The sequence below is a fragment of the Python bivittatus genome, unplaced genomic scaffold (assembly GCF_059951505.1).
Source record: "Python bivittatus isolate LINGU-HERP-01145 unplaced genomic scaffold, Pbiv_v1 ctg000700_np1212, whole genome shotgun sequence".
Classification (NCBI taxonomy): domain Eukaryota; kingdom Metazoa; phylum Chordata; class Lepidosauria; order Squamata; family Pythonidae; genus Python; species Python bivittatus.
Window position 1 is genome coordinate 102,025,257 of NW_028277098.1, and position 22,274 is coordinate 102,047,530.

A 22,274-nucleotide genomic window follows, 5' to 3' on the forward strand; every position below is an offset into this window, starting at 1 on the left:
CATCATAATATATACAGAAGATATCCTAATCACAAGCAGCCAGTAGTATTTTTATCTGCATTGTTCATAAGCAATGCATCTGTTTAAAACAACTTGCAAGCATGAAAACATGGAAATCTAAATTAAAGGGTTTCCCCTTTTTTTGCAAATCGCTTATTTTGAATTAAGGTTGGCATTTTTTTTCTTCTAACTTTGAAAATATACAAAAAAGATGTATTAAACATTTAAAATATTTTCTTCCCTCTAGCTTGCCAAGTTAAGGAACACAATCCTGGCAAAATGTTCTACTTGCAGCTGCTTATGAATAAGCGTGGGCCTTTGTCCAAGATATGGCTGGCTGCTCACTGGGATAAGAAAGTCACAAAAGCCCATATATTTGAATGCAACTTGGAGGCTACCATTGAAAAGATACTCTCCCCTAAGGTATGACTCCCATAAAATGCAGCAAAAAATATATTCCCTGTTTTTACCCAGCGTATACAGAACATGTGATTGTGCCTTTTGTTTCTTTGAATTGGGGAGAGACTTGGAATGCTACAAAGCCTACATTTATTCCAGAGGCAGGACCTATTCTTGTGTAATGATGATGTAATGATGGCTAATTTTTTTAACATTTAGAAAAATCCATTTGACATTTTCTTAGATGTATGAATGGCAATACACCTGAGATTGTATATTTAATAATTTGTTTTTGCAAACATACCCCATCTTTCATCCTATAAATGTCCACATGGTGGCACACTACAAATGAACAATAATAAGCAGGGGAAAGTCCTATTTTTTTAGGATATTTGGAGGGAAAGTGCAGTATCATACCCATCTGACTGACATACTGTACCTAAGAAGATTCTAGAACAGATTATTTGAAGCACTTGAAAACAATGAAGGGTTTACTAGAAGTCAGCCTAGATTTGTCAAGAGAACAAGTCTTGTCAGACTATTATTTATTTAATAGGTAATTTCCTTGTTCACTTGTGAGGTTACTACATGATGATTCATATTGGCTTCAGCAACATATTTGTCAAACTATCCAAAATATTCTGATTAGCAAGTTAGTTAAAGGGGCAGGGGTGGCATGTTACTAATGAATTCACAGCTGGCTTGAAAACCATATTCAAAGTGTGCATATCAGTGCACCTATATCAAGCTAGAATGAGGTATCAACGCACTATATTAAACTAGGGTAAAGGTACGTATCACATTATATTTTATTTAATTTTAAAAAATGGAGGGATTACTTACCAGATTTGTGGATGACACAAAACTGGATGAGATATACTATATAGACACAACATTTTAAATTATGTTCATGGGTTAGAGAATTGATCTGAAAATAACAGAAATAAATTTGATAGAGACAAATGCAAAGCTTATATGCGGCTTTTATGCGGCTTCAGTCCTCAGACTCTAAGGGGCTCACAATTCTCACTTTCCAGTATTTTAGTCTGAAAAGAAACATAGTAAGTCATAAAACAATAATAACAATGAGTAGCACAATATAACAGGATCAGTAACAACAAAATACATCAGAAATAATGCAATTAGCCATCAATCTAATTGGTGCCTTCTTTCAGTGCTGGAAGAGCCAAATCACACATCCATTCTACCCCCAAAACCAGGTCTTAACGGCCCTCTGAAATACTAACAGGAATGGGGCCATCCTTGTCTTTGGCGTTAGGCTGTTCCAGAGGAAGGGTTCCATAATCGAGCCATCACTGAGTCTCCTCCCATGACACTTCCTAGGAGGTGTTACCGTAACAGGACATCCCTTTATAGATCTCATGGAGTTTTCAGATTCAAACCAGAGCAGGGGGTCTTAGAGATAACCTACACCACATAAGGTTTTAAAGAAAACAGCCAGCACCTTGAATTGTACCTAAAGCTTACTGGCAACCAATACTGTACACCTTCTACAATAAAGGTATCATATGGGCAAACTGAGTCATCACCATGCAGGTCATTGAATTTTGAACCAGCTGCAACCTCAAAATGGTCTTCAGGGGCAGCCCCTTGTACAGCAGGTTGCAGCCATTTAGTGTAGGTAGGAAGTGACAAGGATATGGGTGATTATCAGTAAATTCTCCCATTCCAAAAAATGTTTCACCTAGGAAAAAATATTTGCAGGTATAGGGAAGGGGGATACTTGGTTTGATAATAGCACATGTGAAAAGCATCTTGGAATTGTAGTCATCTGCAAACTTAATGTAAGTCAGCAGCATAATGTGACTGCTAAAAAGACAAATGAAATTTTAGGATGCGTCATTAAATATATACTATAGCTTCCAGATCAAGGGAAGCAATTGTTCTACTATATTCAACATTGTTCAGCCTCCACCTGAATACTGTATCCAGTTTTATGCACCATACTTTCAGAAGAATCCATAAATAAGTAGAATAAAGGACAATGAGGATGATCAGGGCACTGGAAATTGAGTTCTACAACAAGACATTGAGGGAACTGGGTATGTTTAGTCTTGCAAAAAAACTAAAAAGGGTTGTTACCCAAAAGAAAGTCAAGACCTCTGTCACCTCAGTATGTAAGATATAGAATGATGTTTTTAAGTTACAGGAAGGCAGTTTCTGGCTTAATGTCAGGAAGAATAATAAGAGCAGTTCAGTGGTGGAACCAATTATCTGAGAGTGGTCAGCATATTTTCACTGAATATGTCCAGACACAGACTAGACAGCCAACTGTTGGGGATGTGTTAAACTGGGTTCCTGCACTAAACAGGAGGCTGGATTCACTAGTCTAAATTACCCTTACCAACCTCTATGCAAATAGAGTCATTTACCCTGTGGTTCCTGAAAGGAGTGCCCTCTCCTCACATTTGCATACCATCAGTCACTCTCTTAGACTGGTTTCAAGAAGAAATAGAACCAGGAGAATTATTCTTAAGTTCTATTGTGGTCTTTCTCATTGATATTAATATTAAATAATATCAACTTTTCTCCCCAAGTTTAAAATTGCTCTCAGAACCTCAGGACACCTTTTGTTAGGAGTGGTGAGGATCTATCACAGAAAAACCAAGTATCTTTTGACAGACTGCACTGAAGCCCTACTTAAAATGCAATCAACCTTTCAGCCAGGTATGATTTTCCCTGCTTATTATTAACAAGTAGCTTCTTATTAATTATAGCATAAGGAAGGGGCTTTAATCTTTGAAAACAAAACAAGTGGTGTGCAACGGTCAGAATTCATACTTGGAAGGCAGTCTCAAAGATGATCATAAACTACTTCACATAGAGATTGTAATTCTAAAAACCAAAGTAGGAGTAAATTCCGAAGACTGTAATGGGGCTTATTTCTGAATTGTCATGTCTTAATTAGGAAAAAAAAAAGCAGTATTGAGATGGAATAACAGATCTATGAATGGAATATATGGATTATTTCCACTTCAATACATAACGGGTAAAGAATACTGTCGTATAACTCCTTACCTGGGAATAAACCACACTGAATTAAATGGAATCCACTTCTGAATAGGCACGTATAGAACTTTATAGTTACCCAGGAAACAGACAGAGGAGCTGGCAGCAGTGCAACCCATTCAGGAAGTGGAAGTTTATTAGGGATTATGAGCCTATGGGTTTGGAATAGATGACTTGGGTGTGAAGTCAGATTGGCTTAGAAATTTGGAGAAGTGGCTCAGTTTATTTTTTAAGCCAATCTAATGTGAGTCAGGAGAAATTCTAATTTATGCTGTTAAAATATCGGCTGAATACTATTTGTATCATTGAAGCACTGTTACATATTTGCTTGATACCCTCAAATACCTGTGTGCTTTTATCTTGCAGGATATATAAAGCTACATCATCCCACAGTTAATCGTATGTTATGTATTTTCTTTAGGACTTGTTGACCTTCCAAAAGGAAATTCTGAAGCAAATTATGATGCCATCACATTGCCTGAAGAGTTTTATGATTTTGACACCCAACTTCCAGAGATGAAGTAAGTATTTTCCAGTGTTCATTTATTGCTAAGGATGAAACTCACATATGTGAGAATGGGGTGAATTCCCTCTTGATGTGCATTTTCTCATGGACAGGAATTACACAAAACCTTGCAGTAGAAGACATGCTTAATTCACATACAGGAACACAATCACAGTCCACCTTCTCTGCTACTGCCCTACAGTTCCCTCCCCATTATAAATTTCACTTTCTACAATGATGAATTTGAACTACTGTCTCTCCTTACCAGGCAAATGCACAATCCTGTCTAGTGTATAGTTCATCTGTCATTTTAATACTGCTCTTCTCAGTCCCATTTTGCATCCTCCTCTCATTTCCCTCCCTCTCGGGGTTCTGGATAACAAAAGGATGTGTTTTCTAAATGGTTATAGCTGGATTGTAGAGGATCACTTGTTCTCTGTTTTCAGTCCATTTACACAAGCTAGATATACTGTAGTTCTGAAGAGCACATAGCACTATTTTTTAAAGATTCCCTAAATGGGGATTAATTGGGTTTTCTTAAACTTTCAAGTCAAGATTAATGTTTTTTATGATAATGATTGAACTATATTATTGGGCTAGGGTTAGATGAAAATAGCAACTCAAGCAGCCTTTGTTACTGAATCTTTCTGTGTTACTAAACATTTCTTAATCCCATTATAGTGTGGTAAGAGAAAGGTGGTGGACGTGTAATTTGATTAGGACAAAATATATTAAAATATAGACATGTGGAAATGTTTTCTGAATTAGGAAGTTATAGTCCAGTTATGTAATACTTCCTAGAATACTTTTTTCACTTCATTTTCTTCTTTCGTAATAGTGCCATTGATGTTGCTCAACATTTTACACTGAACCAGAGCAAAACTGAAGACATCACATTGACAGAAGATTATAGTCAGAATGTCCTTCTCAATGGTGGCAATTTTGGTGAGGTTGCAACTTTTTTTCTTCCTAAATCAAAATATAAAGACTGATAGATTCAAAGTTATTTTCATTTCAGGTACTTAAGCTGCAGTGCCATACAGAATTATTTTTTAGTAGAATGCATAATGTTGCATAGTTTATCCATTACAGATATGTTTACTTGTCTAATAAGTCACCATTTGCTTCCCTTATGTATTCAAATTGGGATAGTTGTATATGCTTTGTCCTTTTGTACAAAGTCCTTTCTTCCAAACTAGAGGATCAAAAGAGTAGTCAATTAAAATTGGGTCTCTTGTACAATACTGCTCATAGGAAGCTAAGTATTGCAAACTACATGTTCCTAATTTTTAAAGGTTCTATAACAACTCTGGAAATTACAAGGCTACAACTTGCATAACTAGATCTGTATCTCCTTTTTAGTTAGCAAAATGTTTGGGGGACTGAGAGTGGAGAAGTAATGGGGGATGAGGACAAAATACTTCCTTCCCATAGTTTGCTCTGCCCATTTTCAAAATGTTTTTTAAACAAGCTTTGGATGGCAGATTTAGATCTGCTTAGAGATTAAACAAGTTTTTGTTTTTCTCTAGAGAAAAACAATTCTTTGTTCTACAGACAAGAAAGGATCTTAAGCAAGGTCACTTGCAGGATCATACATATTCAATTAGAAGTAAAGACCATCAAATAAAAGGAAAATTATTTAAACATGTTTTGCACTGTAAATGGCCCAAACTTTCTTGAAATATAGATAGATACTGTACAATGATATTTTTTGGTAAGAGCCAAAAGGTATAAAAATACAGGATATTTCTTGGATTTCAGTATCAGCAAATATTTGTTAATACAGTATTTCATGATATATTGTGCCATTTCCAATGCCTACCATCAAATAAACCAATGGATTCTTCCTCTTTTATTTTATATAACAATAATTAAGAGTAGTAGAATTTGGATTAAGATCATGCCGCCCAATACATTCAATCCATAGCATATAGAGTTTCAGGATATGATTTTCATTAGGATTAAGATGCAGAGAGGAATTCCCTGCACCCTTCAGTCCTATGTATATGTGCTCCCTTCCAAACACCTCTTTTTTTTTAAAACAACATAAGAAATGTAGTTGTTCATTTCTTTTATCATCTTTGTCTCTTTAAGAAATTGTAATTAACGTATTTGCGTCCTTTTAAGTTTAGAATTCCTCTTGTAGTTTGTATTTTATTTTCAAAAGTTGTGTTCTGAATTCAGTTTTTATGAGTAACTGATTTTAACTAGCTACAAAGTATCTTTCTATATTTATGTCCAAGATGTACAAACGTAGCTGAGTTATTCATGTTTTTCTCACAGATGAGGAAATTGAAATTCCAAGGCACTGTAGCTTTTTCAGTGACAGTTTAATAAATAGTTCCAATAGTCTCTTGGCTGATCACAGTTTTTTGAATTTAACTGGAGACAAAATTGCATTAGAGGGTGATGGATTTGGAGATGAAGGAGTTGCAAGAGATATGATTGGTATGTACGAACAAAATCCAGTCTACTTATAGCCTACCTATAAACTTTCTTTCCACTAAACCTTTCACCACATGTTCTGAGAATCTGGTAGTTATTTTGCATATTATTATTAATTTTAAGGAATAGAACCTCTCTTATTAATTACTTCTATGATTGGAAAGATATGCAAAAATTTGTTAAAATGTATAGTAACTTCATTAAGTTCTAGTACAGCTTTTGCATTTTTCTACATATGAAATATGTACTATATATTTTTTATTTCCTATACTATAATATTTATTTTCTTAAGACGATGTTCTTGGAACTGACCAGAATGGCCTCCTTGCAATATTCGACATAGAAGAGGAACTTCCCTTATCTCCAAAAGATCCAGTTGATGATAGAAAGGGTAAGTTGGTAGCTACTTTATCCCATTCTGATTTTTCTTCTTTAAACTGTTTTACTATTGTGGTTAATGCTTCCAGAAATTAAGCATCTAGAGAGATAGCTATGTTAATTTGTAACTGCAAATACAACACTGTGGTTTGTGATACTTTAAAGTTAAATAAATGTATTATGGCATCAACTCTCATAGAGTCAGCTTCTTCATATGTGTAAGTTGTTATTTTTACTTACAAATTACTATGAGGAAAAAAACTGGACAGTAAATAAAATCAGAATAAGTGAAAAGCAAAAAAAAGCCCACCTTTCTATGGCAATTTCTGTATAACCTAACATTTTTTTCTTAACAATAAGAAAAATAGCTATTCATGTCAACAGTAATTAATTAAAGCACCATCATCATGAACATGTAATTAAAGTTAATTAAAAGATGTAGTAGTTAGCAAAATAATTAAATTCAGCCCTGAATAGATACAGTTGTATTTCTTGATTGGTTCTAATTCATCAGGTTCATGCAAAGGTTTTCTCTTAAAATCCCTTTGAAGTATTTCAAAGGAAGACTCCAGTACAAAATTGTTGAATTTAATTATCAAAAGGTTTGTTTATACTGTAAGCCACTTTTCCGTCCTAAGGCTTTAAAACTGATTTACAATAAAGCAGATGAAATCCAGAATCAAAACATAGAGCAGCTGAATATCTGAAAAACATAAAACAGCAAGATTTTAATAATACTGAAGGCCAACTTAAATAACTCAGGTTTCAAGACCCAACATTTGTATGTGAAGTGACACAAATTTTCAGAAGGAATCTCCACAGCATGGACAGCGCTGTGGAAAAGGGCTTGCTCTTAGCCACACGATTATAAGAAAATTGATTCCATTCATTTAGACTTGAATCAAGAAAATGCCTTTACAAGATGTTTAGGTTATAAAGTCCCATATAGGCTTAACTTGAAGGGGAGCTCCACTGAATTCCGGTGCTGAGCAGGAGTTGGACTCAGTGACCTAAATGATGCTCCTAACTTTATGATTGTCTGAATTCAGCAGGACCTACTTCTGAGCCTGAAACACGCGTAAGATTGCAGTTAGTAAACAGACTTCATTATCTTTTTATAACATCTACCTTAACATTTTATTGTATAGTACACTCAAATATAGTTTTAAAGTGGATTTTGAACTGGTGTTTTTCAGACCAGGCTTTTTCTAAACATGAAACAAGAAATTACCAACTTAATGAAACAACATTATTGTCCAATGAGGAAGTTGGCTTTGTTCTTGATCCTGTTCTTGATTCAGGTTAGAGTTGTTCATTTCTCTCTTGAATAAAAAATGCAATATAGAACTGATGACAAATCCAGACAAGCAATTCACTGGAATATTTTTCATTAGAAATGGCATCTCTTAGTCTTCTTTGTATTCTAAAAAGGATTGTCCTCATTACACTTCATTCATTCATTCATTCATTCATTCATTCATTCATTCATTCATTCACAAGATTTGTCTACTGCCTGAAACCAAATTCTAGGCAGCTTACAGAATTTACATATAAAACACAGTTCAAAATCAATGTAATAATTAATTACAGTTATAAATCCAAATCTTAATTCTCCAGTTTTCAGCCCTGAAGTAGGCCAGGTTAGGAAACAGGCACCACAAGACTTACTGGAAATCTACTTTACTGTTAAAGAGTATATCAGAATCTTGAAAACCTGACAGAGATTCTCTCCTCCCACCCTTACACCAAAGAAAAATAAGGCAGGACAATCTTGATTTTCTTTCTTACTCCCTCCTCCCTTCAAAAGCTAAGTTGGTGTTTATGAAATGGCTGTTGAATTCCTCCTGCAAGGCCATCTATGTGCTCCTCTACACTAATTTAAATGTAAATACTACCATCTGGACTCGCCCACTCAGGTAGGAGCAGAACACTATAGCACCATGCCCCCAACTCCCAACCTTTGCAGGAAGCCCAAAAGGATACTCTGGTTGACAGTATTGAAAGCCACTGGAAGAGTGAGGAAGAAAAGAGTAATCTTACCACATCCATTTAAGCTCTGCCACAGGTCATCCATGAGAGTGACCAATGCGGTTTAACTCTCCGGCCCAGATCTGAACCAGGCTGCCAGACAGGTCTAGATAACCCATACCCTCCGGGGCCCTCTGCAACTGCAGCCCCATCAGTTTTTCAATAACCTTTATAAAAAAGGGAAGGCTAAAGATAGGACAATAGTTATCCAGTTTTGTTGGATGCAGACATGGCCTCGTGAAGGGCAGATAAACACCTCTTCCCTCTGTTGAGCACAGCCTGGATCCGATTCTGCATCCCCTCCCTGGCTGCTTTAATCTACAAGTGGCAGAGGATTGTGTCCACTTCCTCAGGGTTCTCCAATTTAAAAGCCACCTAGATAATACCACCAGACCTCACCTCATCAGTTTATGTTTATCATATTATAATCAACGCAGTATAAAATTTACAGTACTGAATTTTTATTAGCACTGCAAAAATAGCTAGGGCTGTGGGCTAGTAGGATGTGATTATTATATGCTTAGCATCCCTGGTTGGTGTGTAACATCACATTTGTGAATGTGTCTTGTATCTAGCTCTCGTAAGGAAACAAAGAAGTAAAAGAAAAAGGAAGTTACTGGTTGATGCAGTGAAGCAGCTAAGCAAAGCTACCATGCAGAAGCAACTTATAAGTTATGCGGATACAGTAACCACATTGGATATTGCACCTCCCACAAGGAAGCTGATGATTTTACAAGAATTGGGTAGCGTAGACAAACTTCTGAGCAGACCCAGCCAACCTTTATTTAGCAAAGATTTGCAGAGGGTAACAATTTATGGCCTTATATGTTATTTCATTATTGCCCTATAACACAAACTAGGTGTGTGTAAGCTTTTACCATCCTAGATAGCTTCAAAGACTTAAATGGGCATGGGGGGGGAGGTGAAGACCAAGTGACGAGCTTCTAATAATGATGGCTATCTGCTACTTCAGAGTCATGTGTGTGCGTGTGCGTGTGGTTTTTGTTTTTTGTTTTTTTGTGCCTTCAAGGCAGTTTTTGAATCCTGGAGACTGCCTGGACGAGTCCCTGCAGTTTTCTTGGGAAGGTTTTTCAGAAGTGGGTTGCCATTGCCTTCTTCCTAGGGCTGAGAGAGAGTGACTGGCCCAAGGCCACCCAGCTGGCTTTTTGTCTAAGGCAGGACTAGAACTCCTGGTCTCCCAGTTTCTAGCCTGATGCCTTCAAGAGCTCTAGGCAGTATACAGTGGTACCTCTACTTACGAACGCCCCTACTTACGAAATTTTCAAGATACGACCAGCTCCGGCCCCAAAAATTTACCTCTACTTACAAACTCGCCTCGACTTACGAGCCATTTTCTGCCCGTGCCACGTGGTCCGCGGCCATTTTTCTGTCCTGATTCATGGTCTGCGGCCATTTTTCCGCCCCTGACGCGCGGCGCGCAGGCGTTTTGCCACCCCACCGTGCCGCGCGCGGTCACTTTTCTGCCCCTGACGCGCGGTGTGCGGGCGTTTTGCCGCCCCGCCGCGCGGGTACTTTTCCACCCGACACGTGGTCCGCGGACACCAGAACGGATTAACGATAATTACATTGAACCTTATGGGAAAATTTGCTTCGGGGTGCGACCAAATTCGGAGGGCGGAACGGATTAACTGTATTTACATTGAACCTTATGGGAAAATTTACCTCGACATGCGACCAACTCGACTTGCAATCAGAGTTACGGAACGGATTAAGTTCGTAAGTAGAGGTACCACTGTATAGTGCTCCCTTCTCCCATTTTCCCCCACAATAACACTCTGATGTAGGTTGAGCTAAGAGAAAATGATTGGCCCAAAGTCACCCAGGGAGCTTCCATGACTGAGGGTGCTACTCCATACAACTAAAGTATAGTCCTTTTTCCAAATGATGTCAGGTTCAGATGCCAGTAGATGATTGGGTATTTTTTCCTCCCTGTTTTAGAATAGTCTTGGCACTTCACATCCTTTTTCTAAGTGCAGTCATTGCTTATAGTCTAGCAGCAACTGTAATGAAACCTAATTGATAGATTTCTGGAGTAAACTGTTTTTAAATTGATCTGGCTAGATAGTGGGATCACTTTGTAGAGGAATACAGGGCTTCTTGGCAATGCTACAAAATAGATTGCAGTTTATGTCAGGGGTCAGACTTGAAATAATCTAATAGCTATGTACCTAGACAACCTATTTAATTATGAATTAAACACTGCTCAGTAGCTATAGAAAGCTTTCTGTAGCAACAAAAAGATTAAGCAATGTAAGACTTATCAAATTAGCTCGAGTAAGTTTGTGGTTTTTTACAGCTGTTTGCTAAATGTCTCAAGAATGGAAGAAAAAAGTGGCAGCAGGAGATTGAAGAAAGAAGCAAACAACAAACTGGCCAAGGCAGGACTTTAGATTTTTTTCTGTTTAATTGTTTAATATCATTTATTACTTACCTTTTATTTGAGAACTTAAGGTAGTTTTCCAGTGTTGCTCTTAATTTTATACTCACAACAAACTGCGAGGTCAACTGGGCTGAGAAAGACTTGTCCAAAATCATCCAGTGACCTCCATCGCTGAAGCGGAATTTGAACCCGAATCTCCCCAGTCCAGATACAGCATCTAGATTATAAGGTTTCCATCTGCATTCCCACCTCTGCTCCCCCCCACCAGATGCATATGAAGAATGGCGCTGCATTGATTGCAGTGTCCCAGAACCAAGAAGTATGTCTCTAGAGAAGAAAGTCCTCAAAAAGCAAGGGTTACATCATCATGTCAATGCAAAGAATTATGCCCATTGTTGACAACATTTATAAAACTGCTACATTTAGAAAAATAGGTTTGAACTCTGAGCAAAATCTGTATTGATAGAAGACAAAATTATCCCTTTAACATACCACTATCCTTAGAACAGTTTATTGTTCTATCTTACAGAAATGTGTGTTGTTAATTTGCTGCTGTTAACTTGCTTTTTTTTTTTTTCATTTAACTGATTTAAACATGAGGGTGGGGGACAGGGATGAGAACATCAGTTTTTATTTAATTATTTAATTATCAAATTTATGTGGCTGCCCACCTCACAAAAAGTGACTCTGGGTGGTGTACAACAATTAATTAAATCAAGAAATATATAAAAACATTATATATTCATTCATTCAGTCATTATTAAAATGTAAAAAAACCACAAGGCACAAGAGAGAGTGAATGTTAACCACAGTACTGGGGCCATCTCAGGATTTCACCGGTCCCCTGGCAACCCCAGGCCTGATGACATATCCAGGTCTTTTTAAATTGTTGTTGCTCTTTTCTGGCCCTTCAGATAAAAAGAGGGAGAATACTTAAAAACAATTCCAGGCCTTCAGATTCCTATTTTCAAACAAACTGCTCTTTAATATCTATGCCTGAAAATAAGTGGGCAGTGTTCACGACTCCCGTCCTTGACAGCGCGCCCAGGGCTGTCTTCAGCGGAGAGTCCTTTCTTCTTTTAATCGTGACAGAAATGAAGCAGGTTCCATTACAGGATATGTTGGGAGAAGGAGATCTGGTCAACTTATTGTCCATAACGATAGAAGCATTTCCATCAACCTTTTCTTCAGTTTTAAAAGAATCTAAGGGAATAGAGAAAGATAATTAAATTTGCAAAGCCATTGTGAAGAAAATATCCCAGAGTGACTAGGAGGATCCTGTTTACCTAAGGAAGATAAATTACAGCTGAGGATAACTTTGGAATAAAAGATTGAAGAACTTTTAAAAAAGAAGTTGGAAGAAAATATCTTGAAGTGGTACCAACAGAAAGGGGGACCTAGCCTATGGGTAACATTGTGTTAATCATAATGTTTAAATCATTCATGTTTTTCTTCACATTTTTTAAATTGTATTTGCTTTAAGTCCTATTCTACCTAGTAAAGATGATGTTAATAAAGACTTCATAAGTGGTAGCTCATGGCTTCGTGAAAAAAAATCTTAAATGGTTGACTAGGATATGGTGAACTGCAATGTAGACACATTGGAAAAATCAATACTCAATTAGTATTAGCTGAGATTATATGCAAATGATCATTTATTGGTAATGGCAATTGATTGCTAAGTATGTTGGACAAGAATTTAACTATAATTTCTTTTATAATTTTCTTTATTATCAATATAGAACTACCAATAGCAGAAAGTTTAAATATACTGCAGGACACAATTTATCCAAAAACACAATCTGTGTTGCAAAATAGCAGAATCGAAAGGGATAATAATATAATTTTTAAAACTATGGTAAGTACTTTCAGAATAAATTTAGCTTTAATATATTTAGGCAATGGGTGTATTTCCATCAAGATGGGTAAGGTGGGCTCTTGTGAAGTTGGCAAATTAAAGTTTCCACAGCCGCAGCTGCTCTAAGCTGTGATGGGAGTTATAGGGACTATTGTAGTTCCATAATACAGTGGTACCTCGGGATACGAACTTAATCCATTCCGTGACTCTAGGCGTATCCCGAATTGGTCGTAACCCGAGGGAAATTTCCCCATAGGGTTCAATGTAAATCCGGTTAATCCGTTCCGCCCTCCGAATTTGGTCACACCCCGAAGCAAATTTTCCCATAAGGTTCAATGTAATTACCGTTAATCCGTTCTGGCGTCCGTGGACCACGCGTCAGGGGCGCAAAAACGGCTGGGCGCGGTGCGGCGCGGTGCAAAAACGGCCGGGCGCGGCACAAAAACGGCCGGGCGCAGCGTGAAAATGGCCGGGCGGGGCGCGGCACAAAAACGGCCGGGCAGGACGCACCGCGGCATGAAAACGGCTGGGCGCCACGCCGCGCAGCGGAAAAATGGCCGCGGACCACGTGTCAGGGGCGGAAAAATGGCCGCGGACCACGTGTCAGGGGTGGAAAAATGGCCCTGGACCACGTGTCAGGGCGGAAAAATGGCCGTACCCTGAGGTGGAGTTCGCACATTGAGGTAAATTTTTGTGGCCGGAGCTGGTCGTAACCCGAAAAGTTCGTTAGTAGAGGCGTTTGTATCCCAAGGTACCATTGTATTTGGAAAGGTACATACTGTGATGTTTCATATTTTTCAAGATACAGAGAAACCTCCTAAAAAGTTAGAAGTTTAACATCATAGATGTCTGAAATTCCATCACAATCTTGAACAGGAGTGGGACAGATGTATTTTTGACTTTCCAAACTTTCCAAGTTCTGGTATTCCTGGTCATCTCCTGTAAAAATACTAACCAAATCCCTCCCTGCTTAGCTTTTAGAGATCACCCAAGGTCATCTAGGTGCTGTCACTTAACTGAGCAGTTATTTACATTTACTTATTGAAGTATCTATATCTAGCTCTTCCAATATCAAAGCATCACTCATGGTGGCTTTCAACATTAAAATTTATAACAAGGATGAGCCACAGTTAAAATCAAAATGTAAATTTGATAGAAAAACAGTTCATAAATATTATATGGTTATATAATCTCATTCACAACTGCCCAAGTATAGAGTAGAAGAAAAGTGTTTGATATCCTGATTTGCCTCCAGGAATGGTTATATGGTTCTTCCACCTGCACCCCATTTTTTCACGGCATCAATCCTGTGGTTGGATTAAAAGATAAAGTTTGATCTAAAGTTATCTACTGAGGTGATAAGTTATCCAGTTGAACGGGGATTTCATTGCTTCAGTTCAACACTCTAATCATTATACCAAAGGAGGTTTTTTTTGGGGGGGGGGGGGTCTTAGAAAAAAAAAGAACACAGTATGCTGTGTTTCTAATTAGGAATTGCCTGAAACATGGAATTTTATGAAATGGGGTAGGATGCCATGTTTTCCCTTATGCACCTTCCAGTATTCTCTTCCTATTTCTTTTTTGTGAAGTATAAAATTCAGCAGAGAAATGTATACTCCATCTTAATAATTAATTTTCTGCTGAATAGTAAACACTTGAGCAGAAAAGAACATAACTGACACAGATCCAATTTTCCCTCTACTTCTGATACCAGGAAACTGTTGACATGCTGTCTGCTTTATCTGATGGCTCTTTACCATCCCCGGTACAAGAAGAATCAGAGAATGAACAGGAGGTCTTGGAAAATGTAATGTTTACAATAATCTAAACTTCACTGGCAAATAGTGACCATGTAGCAATTGTGGGAGAATCTGAATCTGCACAGTGGACCCAGCGGGAGGGTTAACCCACTTACTCTTCTGAATGAAAAAAATAATATTTCAAAAGTCTTTCACATTGATGGGAAGCTTTTATACAACTAGGACTCGTTTTTCGTAAGGGAGAGAGAGAAACTGTACTTTGATTAGCAATGCTTAGCAGACCTTAGGGAGGCAGTGGAAAACCAGAGCTATTGTCAGATGGTTCTAAGGGACTGGATGGGGGAAAGCAAATTAAGGCTTTATCCAAATACTGTAAGACAAGAGGTGCTGTTCAATAGGAAGCCATCTAGATGCACAGCCTATTTTGAAAAAAAATAGTTTTCCACTTAAACCCACTTCTTGCACTAGCACTACTTTCAAATGATCAGTGGCAACAGGATAAGTTTTGTCAGCTTAGGCTTGTGCACCAGTTGCACCCACTTTTTGGAGAAGTCAGACCCAATTAAAGTCACCTATGTTGTACTAATCTCTAGACTAGGCCAATGTAAAGGGGTCTGTTTGGGTCCACCATCAAAAAGTATTCAGACATTCATGTGGGTCTGCCACAAAATTAAAAGAAATTTAAGTTGTAGAAAATATGCTGCTGGACAGTTGACTGGAATTGATCCATTGGAATATCATATTTAGCTCTTGCCTTTCTCCATATGTATTTTATTTTCTATTTTGGTCAACATCTGTAGTCCTGTTCTGTGTATCTCTGCTGGTTGACATTTGGCAGAGATCTGTGAGGAGTGATCCATTGAAATGCCCTCACTGAAAAGGTTCATCGAGCCTCTGAATTCGGGGCCTTTAGGCTCTTCAGAAAAATGTGTTTTCTGGGTATGTTTTCTTGGTGATTTTTCTGTTTCTGATGCTTTTATGAGTCTTTTGCTCAGCTTGTAATATCAATAGAATAATAAAATTTAATTTGTATTTTTTATCTGAATTTGATTTGCATTAGTGTTTGCTCATTTATGTGTTGTAAGCTATTTCAGCTTTGTTTAAAAAATCCTTTAAGGATAATCAGATATAGTTTCAAAAAATTAAATAAGGTCTCTGATACTTCTATTTTATATGTGCAGTTATACTGATACTTTTAATCAACTTTATTAGGGTATGGCAAATTTAGCTATGTGGTCTGGTTTGTCAAATCAATTATGTTGAACAATTGTCCATAGTGAAATTTCCTAGAGAGCATGATAACTAGAAGACATGGTCAGGAAGTTTGGGAAGTCATTTATGAAATATGTCTATCTTTATTTTTTATGCTTCTTTTTATCTTCATTCAAGTGAAATTTATAAATAAGTAATTGTTTTGATCTATAATTTAGAGACCTCGGACAAATAATTTGGACAACGAAGAACAAAGAAGAAGTAAGAGAATGCTAAAGCTGTTAAATACTTTCCGGGTAAGATGTTACCTAACACAATAAGCCTTTCTTCATCTGTTAATTATATTATAACTGAAATGGCCTGGCAACTCCAGTTTTAACAGGCTGTAAAACTTTTTTTTTTAAATATACAGTACATAGTTTTTAATTATTATTTTTAATAATAAAATATAGAAAACAACATCAACAGAAAAAATAAATGCATCGTGATAAAGGTAAAACCCTAAATATATTATGGTGATTAAAATAAACTAAATGTGAGGTGGGGAAAGACTAATGAGCAGAAACAATGAGAGAAAAGATCTATATAATATCCATGGACATATCAATATAAATTAATTCAATACATAAGCATATGATTAAATCTAGACCATATGAAACATGTTGCTGCATCTACTCATTTTAGAGCACAAAGACTTTTCAAAAACAGATTCATGTCCTGAATCTGTTCCTTGAAACCAAGAGGATATTTGTCATTCTATTTCTGTAAAATTATCCTCTTTGCCGCAGATTCAAGCCGAAGCTCTTCATGAGATGACAGATACCATGTTTTAGAAATATAATCCAATTTCATGCTAAGGTCCTTAACTATAATAGTTCTCTTTATTAGGCCATAGTACTAGCCTGCTCTTATTCCTAAACTGCTAGTGTGTGAGGAAGTGAAGCTGGGATTGTTGTCTGCGCTTGGTTTACCCTTATCCTGCTTTTTCTGAACTGAAAAACAAGAGGGCAAAGAGAGCCAGGACAGTTTATCCTGATGCCAGCTGACTTGCACTACCCTTTCCCTAATATTCAGTTGGAATGATCTTCAAATTGGCAGAAAACTACACCAGCCTGAGCTTTGATGACCCCATTGCCAACCCCTATCATGCTTCTGTGGCATCTGTTCCCAGTCACTGCCCATCACCTCATTTAGACAGTGTCAGAATAAGGGGGAAAATCACTGGTGCGACTATGGACAATTTAACTTTTCTTCACTTATCAACTGTCATGGGGACATGGCAGATGTTGCCAGGTGGTTTGAGCCATGGTTAAGTGCAAGTGGGGCTAGGCTCAGTACTCCACTAATGTTCCCTGTCGGCAAAAAGCTTTCTGCTTAGAGTTCATTATAATAAACACCATATTTACATAATTCATGTGTCTTGATTGCTTCTGATAGAATCAGGGCATTTTGACATCCCCAATTCTTTCCACCTCCAGTTCCTCACGAAGCAGGTTGAATCTGACTTGCAATCAATTTCTGCCAATTAGAGGCCAGAGAATACATAAGAAACACCATTAATGCACATTTTCCAGCTGAGCAGTAAGAAAGTGGGAAGAAGGTAATCTAATCAGTCTTCTCTCCCAGACTGGCCACTAATAATAACAATCCCCTCCCATTTGATCTGCAGAAAAAGAAAATTAAATCAATGTCTAGTCACATCCTATCTGTATTTAGTACCTTATTTTGACCCATTTATCTGATAAGAGATTGCTATGAGGTAAATACCAAAGGGGTCCACCATCTTGCCGATTTTGACATGTACAAACCTCTGAGTAAAATAATCACTAGTCAGGAATTCTCTGAGCACTTTCCCTAATATTTCAGACCTTAGTTCCGGTCTGAAATATTTTTATGAGATTTGCTTGAGAGGAGTAGCCACTCTATGATTTTATTGTAAGGCTACCAGATATGGGCTGTAAAACTCTGGACAGCCATTGGATGGCAGCAGCAAGATCCATAAAATCATAATTCTTGTCATCTAGTGGTCATAGTAGTTTTTACAGCCCAAGTCTGGTAGTGCAGTAGTGCAGAACCTTGTGCAATAAGTGACCAGGTAATCCTTCCTTGCAAGTAGACATATTGCAGAACGTGGGTGACCGGTGATTGCGTTGGTGTCATACGTTCTATGTATGAAGGGGTCAATGTAGGAAAGTCGAAGAGGAAGTCACAGAATCTAATTGCTGGAAACAGCAATGAAAAAAGACTTTAGCTAGTGGGTTGGCTCTTGTAGCAGGATGCTTGACAACATAGGGCTTTTTTTTTTTGATTCTGCACATTTGTTTTTCTGTCTCAGACCTGCTATCCCATTTCCTATCAACAATTATTGGTCCATATAAAATGCCAAAACAACACAGCCTCTGTCATAAAGCTGCTTACTGTACAGATATAGAATTAGTCTCATCTCATAATGCATCTGTCTTGGTTGTTTGTTTCTTTTATTCTCCTTTGCAGCACTTTGAACAGAAAGGAACAAAGTCTTTCAGTTTTCTGTCCCTCTGTAGGAGCAAGAACAAGAAAGAAGTTGCAGCAAAGTTCTACAGCTTGCTTGTTCTAAGGAAACAGCAAGCTATTGAGGTGGCCCAGGCTGCTCCCTATGTTGACGTTATAGTGACTGCAGGCCCAAAGTTTCATACTTTCTGAAAGCCAGAGAACGGCCCCTTTGAAACATGGGTTGTTCAGACTGAAAGCCGAATGCTGCCTCTTGGAAAAATTCAGCATCCCTTCTCTGAGTCAAGTACAGACTAGTACTAGTGAATAAGTCTGTGCCGTTAGGTAACTAGCCCGCCTAGCAATCAAGCTGCATGCTGCAAGTTAGGAAAAGTATGGTTTTTACCAATATTAATAGTTACATAGACTACTTGTTTCTTCATGTTTTCATAGGGAACAGAAACAAGTTTGTTTATTTTCAGTTCTTCATGCTTATTTACATAACTGCCTGCTTTCAGGCTTTCCCTGGAAAGGATAGATGTGGAGCATGGACATTGTCCCCACCTCTATTTTTTCTCAAGCAAAAGGTAATACGGGTGGGGTGCCAAATCCTCCCTTGTGCGAAGTTAATCTTGTGGTCTAAGTCTCCTGGCTGGCTCTTTTCTTCTTGTCTAAGTTCCAGTGCTGAAAGCTGGCTTGCCCAGGAGAAAGCATTGGAGGGAGTAAGGACATGGTAAAATAATGTGGAGAGATTTTAAACTGTGTCTGTTAGAATATTTATCTGTGCTAGTTTTAACTATGGGTTTTATTGTATGTTATTTTATTCTTGAAAGCCTTGGTCTGTAATATGTGTGTGTGTGTGTGTGTTTAATTTATTAAATTCCTTAAACACTATAGAGAAGCATATAGAGACTATAGTTTGGTCAGTATAGGATCTGCACTACAAGCTTCAGCTACAGCATCCATGCCAGGTTCTGTCCAGCCTCTGCTTAAAGACTTCAGGGGAAGAAGAGTCTGTAACATCCTAAGGCAATCTGTTCTACTGCTGAACAGCTTCCGCGTTAGGAAGATCTAAAGGTCTGTCTAAAAATCAGATCATGCTGGCCCTGTTTTCATATGTGATTTGGAATGACCACGGTGCCAATATCTGGATTTACTTGGCTCCGCATAAGAAAGTTGACTCTGACATTAACTATCCAAAAGGAACATCTACAAATTCCACAGAAGGGACTTGAACTGAAACACTTTGTTTATGTGTGTGTGTAGGTGTAACACGAAACTTACCCTGTAGAATTTCTTTTTTATTCTTGTTTAAATTCTGAGATGTTAGGAAAGAGTAGAGAATACTCCAGGGGTAATCCATATGCCCCACATGTACTCCAAAGGGATGCCAGTCTGTTACTGGTGTCAGAAAACGACAGACACGGGTTCGGTTGTCCAGTAGACAGAAGTTTTTATTGGGCACGTTTGCAAAGGTGGGTCCCTCCCGCAGCAATGGAGGAACCCCGAAGCAAGGTCTGACAGGTTTTTATACCCCCTATCTGTCCTCCCCCTCCTGCCGTCCCCCCCAAGGCTGCCCCATGGTGCACAGCGCTCTCCCCTAGCAAACATGGTTCATTTGAGGCCCTCACTTCTCCCTGCCTTCTCACAATCCCCCCTTTTTCTTTTCACGCCTCTGTTGGGCCTCAAACCTGGCTAACAGGATTGCTCCCTCGTCCCGGACCCGGGGCTTCACACATTGGGACAATTCCCACAAGCAGGGAGGCATTGCATTAAGCAACATACTAGGACCAGTAAGGCAATGAAGCCAATAGCTAGCACAGAAAGTTGTTTTAACCAAGCAAAGTTAGGTAACCAACTAGTGAGCCACGACCAATTCCATCCCTCTGGATCCTCGGATATGCGAGAGGCTAAGGTCTTCAACTTGGCTAGTTTTGCTTCAATATAATTCTCATTGTTGGTTAGGTTAAAGCAACAAAGACCTTGAAAAGATTCACAGCCTTGTCCTGCCCTTAATAGGAGATAGTCTATAGCTATCCGATTTTGAATGACCGCCCTCCTGATCTCAGTGACTTCTTCAGTGAGGGCTGCAATGAGAGAGGATGTAAGGTTGACACTTTTAGCCAGGAGGCAGGCCACCTTCCTTAGGTCCAGGTAAGCTCTTCCGCTTAGTGCAGGGACCCCTACTAAGGAGAGGGCCAGAGCCATGGCTTCTGTTTCGGACAAGAGTGTCACATCACTCTCACAATCAGATGGCAGCTCCCTTTTTCTTTTTTCTTTTGATGGGTGCGCTTGCATTGGAGGCAGGGCATATAGAGAGGTCAGGCGCCCTATGGCACAAGGGCCCCCTGAACTATAGGCTGGAACATAGGTGTAAGCTTCATGTCCACATAACAAAAAGAAACCTTTAGGTAGGTATAGAGGGGTTGAGGTGTAAGGGATATTATAGACCCCTCCACAAGTGAAAGCAGGACCTTTTGAGGGCAACGGGGGGTACGGTTCTGGGTATTGTTGAAATATACACATTGAGTTGCATTGGTTATCCCCAAGAGATTTAGAGCCATTTGCCTTTGATTAGTCCAGGGTCTTGGTATGGGAGAAGACCCAAAATGATAGAACATCCCCCCCCCCCCACGGGGATCATCCCCAGTGATCAAAGCTGTCTGTGCCAATTCTACGCCTTTATGTTGGTCATCTCCTCCCCTGCCTTAGTTCAGTTCCTTTTAAGTTTTACTTTGAGTCCATCCTTTTAAGTTTTACTTTGAGTCCGTCTCCCGGTTGGGCAGTCCACGGTCGGGGGTCGGGAACTCGCTTAACCCGATGGTAGTGGGTCCAACCCCCCTGTTGGGTCCGAACCGCTGATTCAGTTGTCAGGAGAACTTGGTATGGTCCCTCCCAAGACGGTTTCAGCTTCTCATCCTTCCACGTCTTTATCAGGACCCAATCCTCTGGCTTGTGGGGGTGTTGGTCTTTCAGCAAGGGGGCCGTTGAGCGAGGAGTCCCTGTTTTCTTAGGACAAGAGAGATTGTGACAGTACCAAGAGATACTTTCTTAGGAAGGCATCCTTTAGCTCGGGGATAGGCTCTCCCATTGGAGCCAGGAAAGGTCTTCCCATCATCAACTCTAACGGGGAGACCCCCACATCCTTGCGAGGGGCTGTCCGCATTCGAAGCAGGGCAACCGGAAGTGTCTTTGTCCAAGATAGCCCTATTTCCAATCCCAGTTTGGTGAGATGTTGCTTCAACACCCCGTTGGCCCTTTCCACTTTCCCACTGGAGTCAGGATGCCAAGGGGTGTGGAGTTCCCATCGAACCCCCAGGCTCCAGTACCATGGCTTTACAGTGTCTACCAAAGCCTGCACCCCCCCGTGAGACCCTTTGTGCAGTTTCTCCACCATCCCCCTCATGTCAGCACGGCTCACTACTGGGGTCCCCTCAATTGTAACCCAATGACCTGCTTCCTCCCTGCAACCTTCCCTTTCCAGCAGCTGTGAGTAAACCCCGTTCCAGCCAAATTTTCCTGAAAGTGTGCACTACTCCCCAGGCGTATCGCGAGTCTGTGTAGACGGTGAGGGACACTCCCTTTCCCAACTCTAGTGCCCGTTTCAAAGCGTGCACTTCACACAGCTGAGCCGACCAGTCCGCTGGTAGTGCCCCCTTCTCTATTGTCTCTCCCTCCGCCGTCACTATCGCATATCCTGACTTCCTTTGTCCCTGCTCTACTCGGCTAGACCCATCCACAAACCAGACCTCACCCTCCTCCAGCGGGACCTCCTGCAGGTCCTCCCGG

The 22,274-nt window shown here is 39.2% G+C and overlaps 1 protein-coding gene across 1 annotated transcript; it reads left to right on the forward strand.

Moving 5' to 3' along the window:
* The first annotated feature begins 279 nt into the window (after positions 1 to 279).
* On the forward strand, positions 280 to 18,698 carry RAD21L1 (RAD21 cohesin complex component like 1). The gene is made up of 11 exons (XM_088154043.1): positions 280 to 423; positions 2,958 to 3,087; positions 3,851 to 3,950; positions 4,773 to 4,879; positions 6,218 to 6,382; positions 6,672 to 6,770; positions 7,954 to 8,058; positions 9,361 to 9,590; positions 14,759 to 14,851; positions 16,235 to 16,312; positions 18,510 to 18,698. Exons 1-11 carry the CDS (start codon positions 280 to 282, stop codon positions 18,696 to 18,698), a joined length of 1,440 nt encoding a protein of 479 aa, XP_088010169.1.
* Positions 18,699 to 22,274: the final 3,576 nt, after the last annotated feature.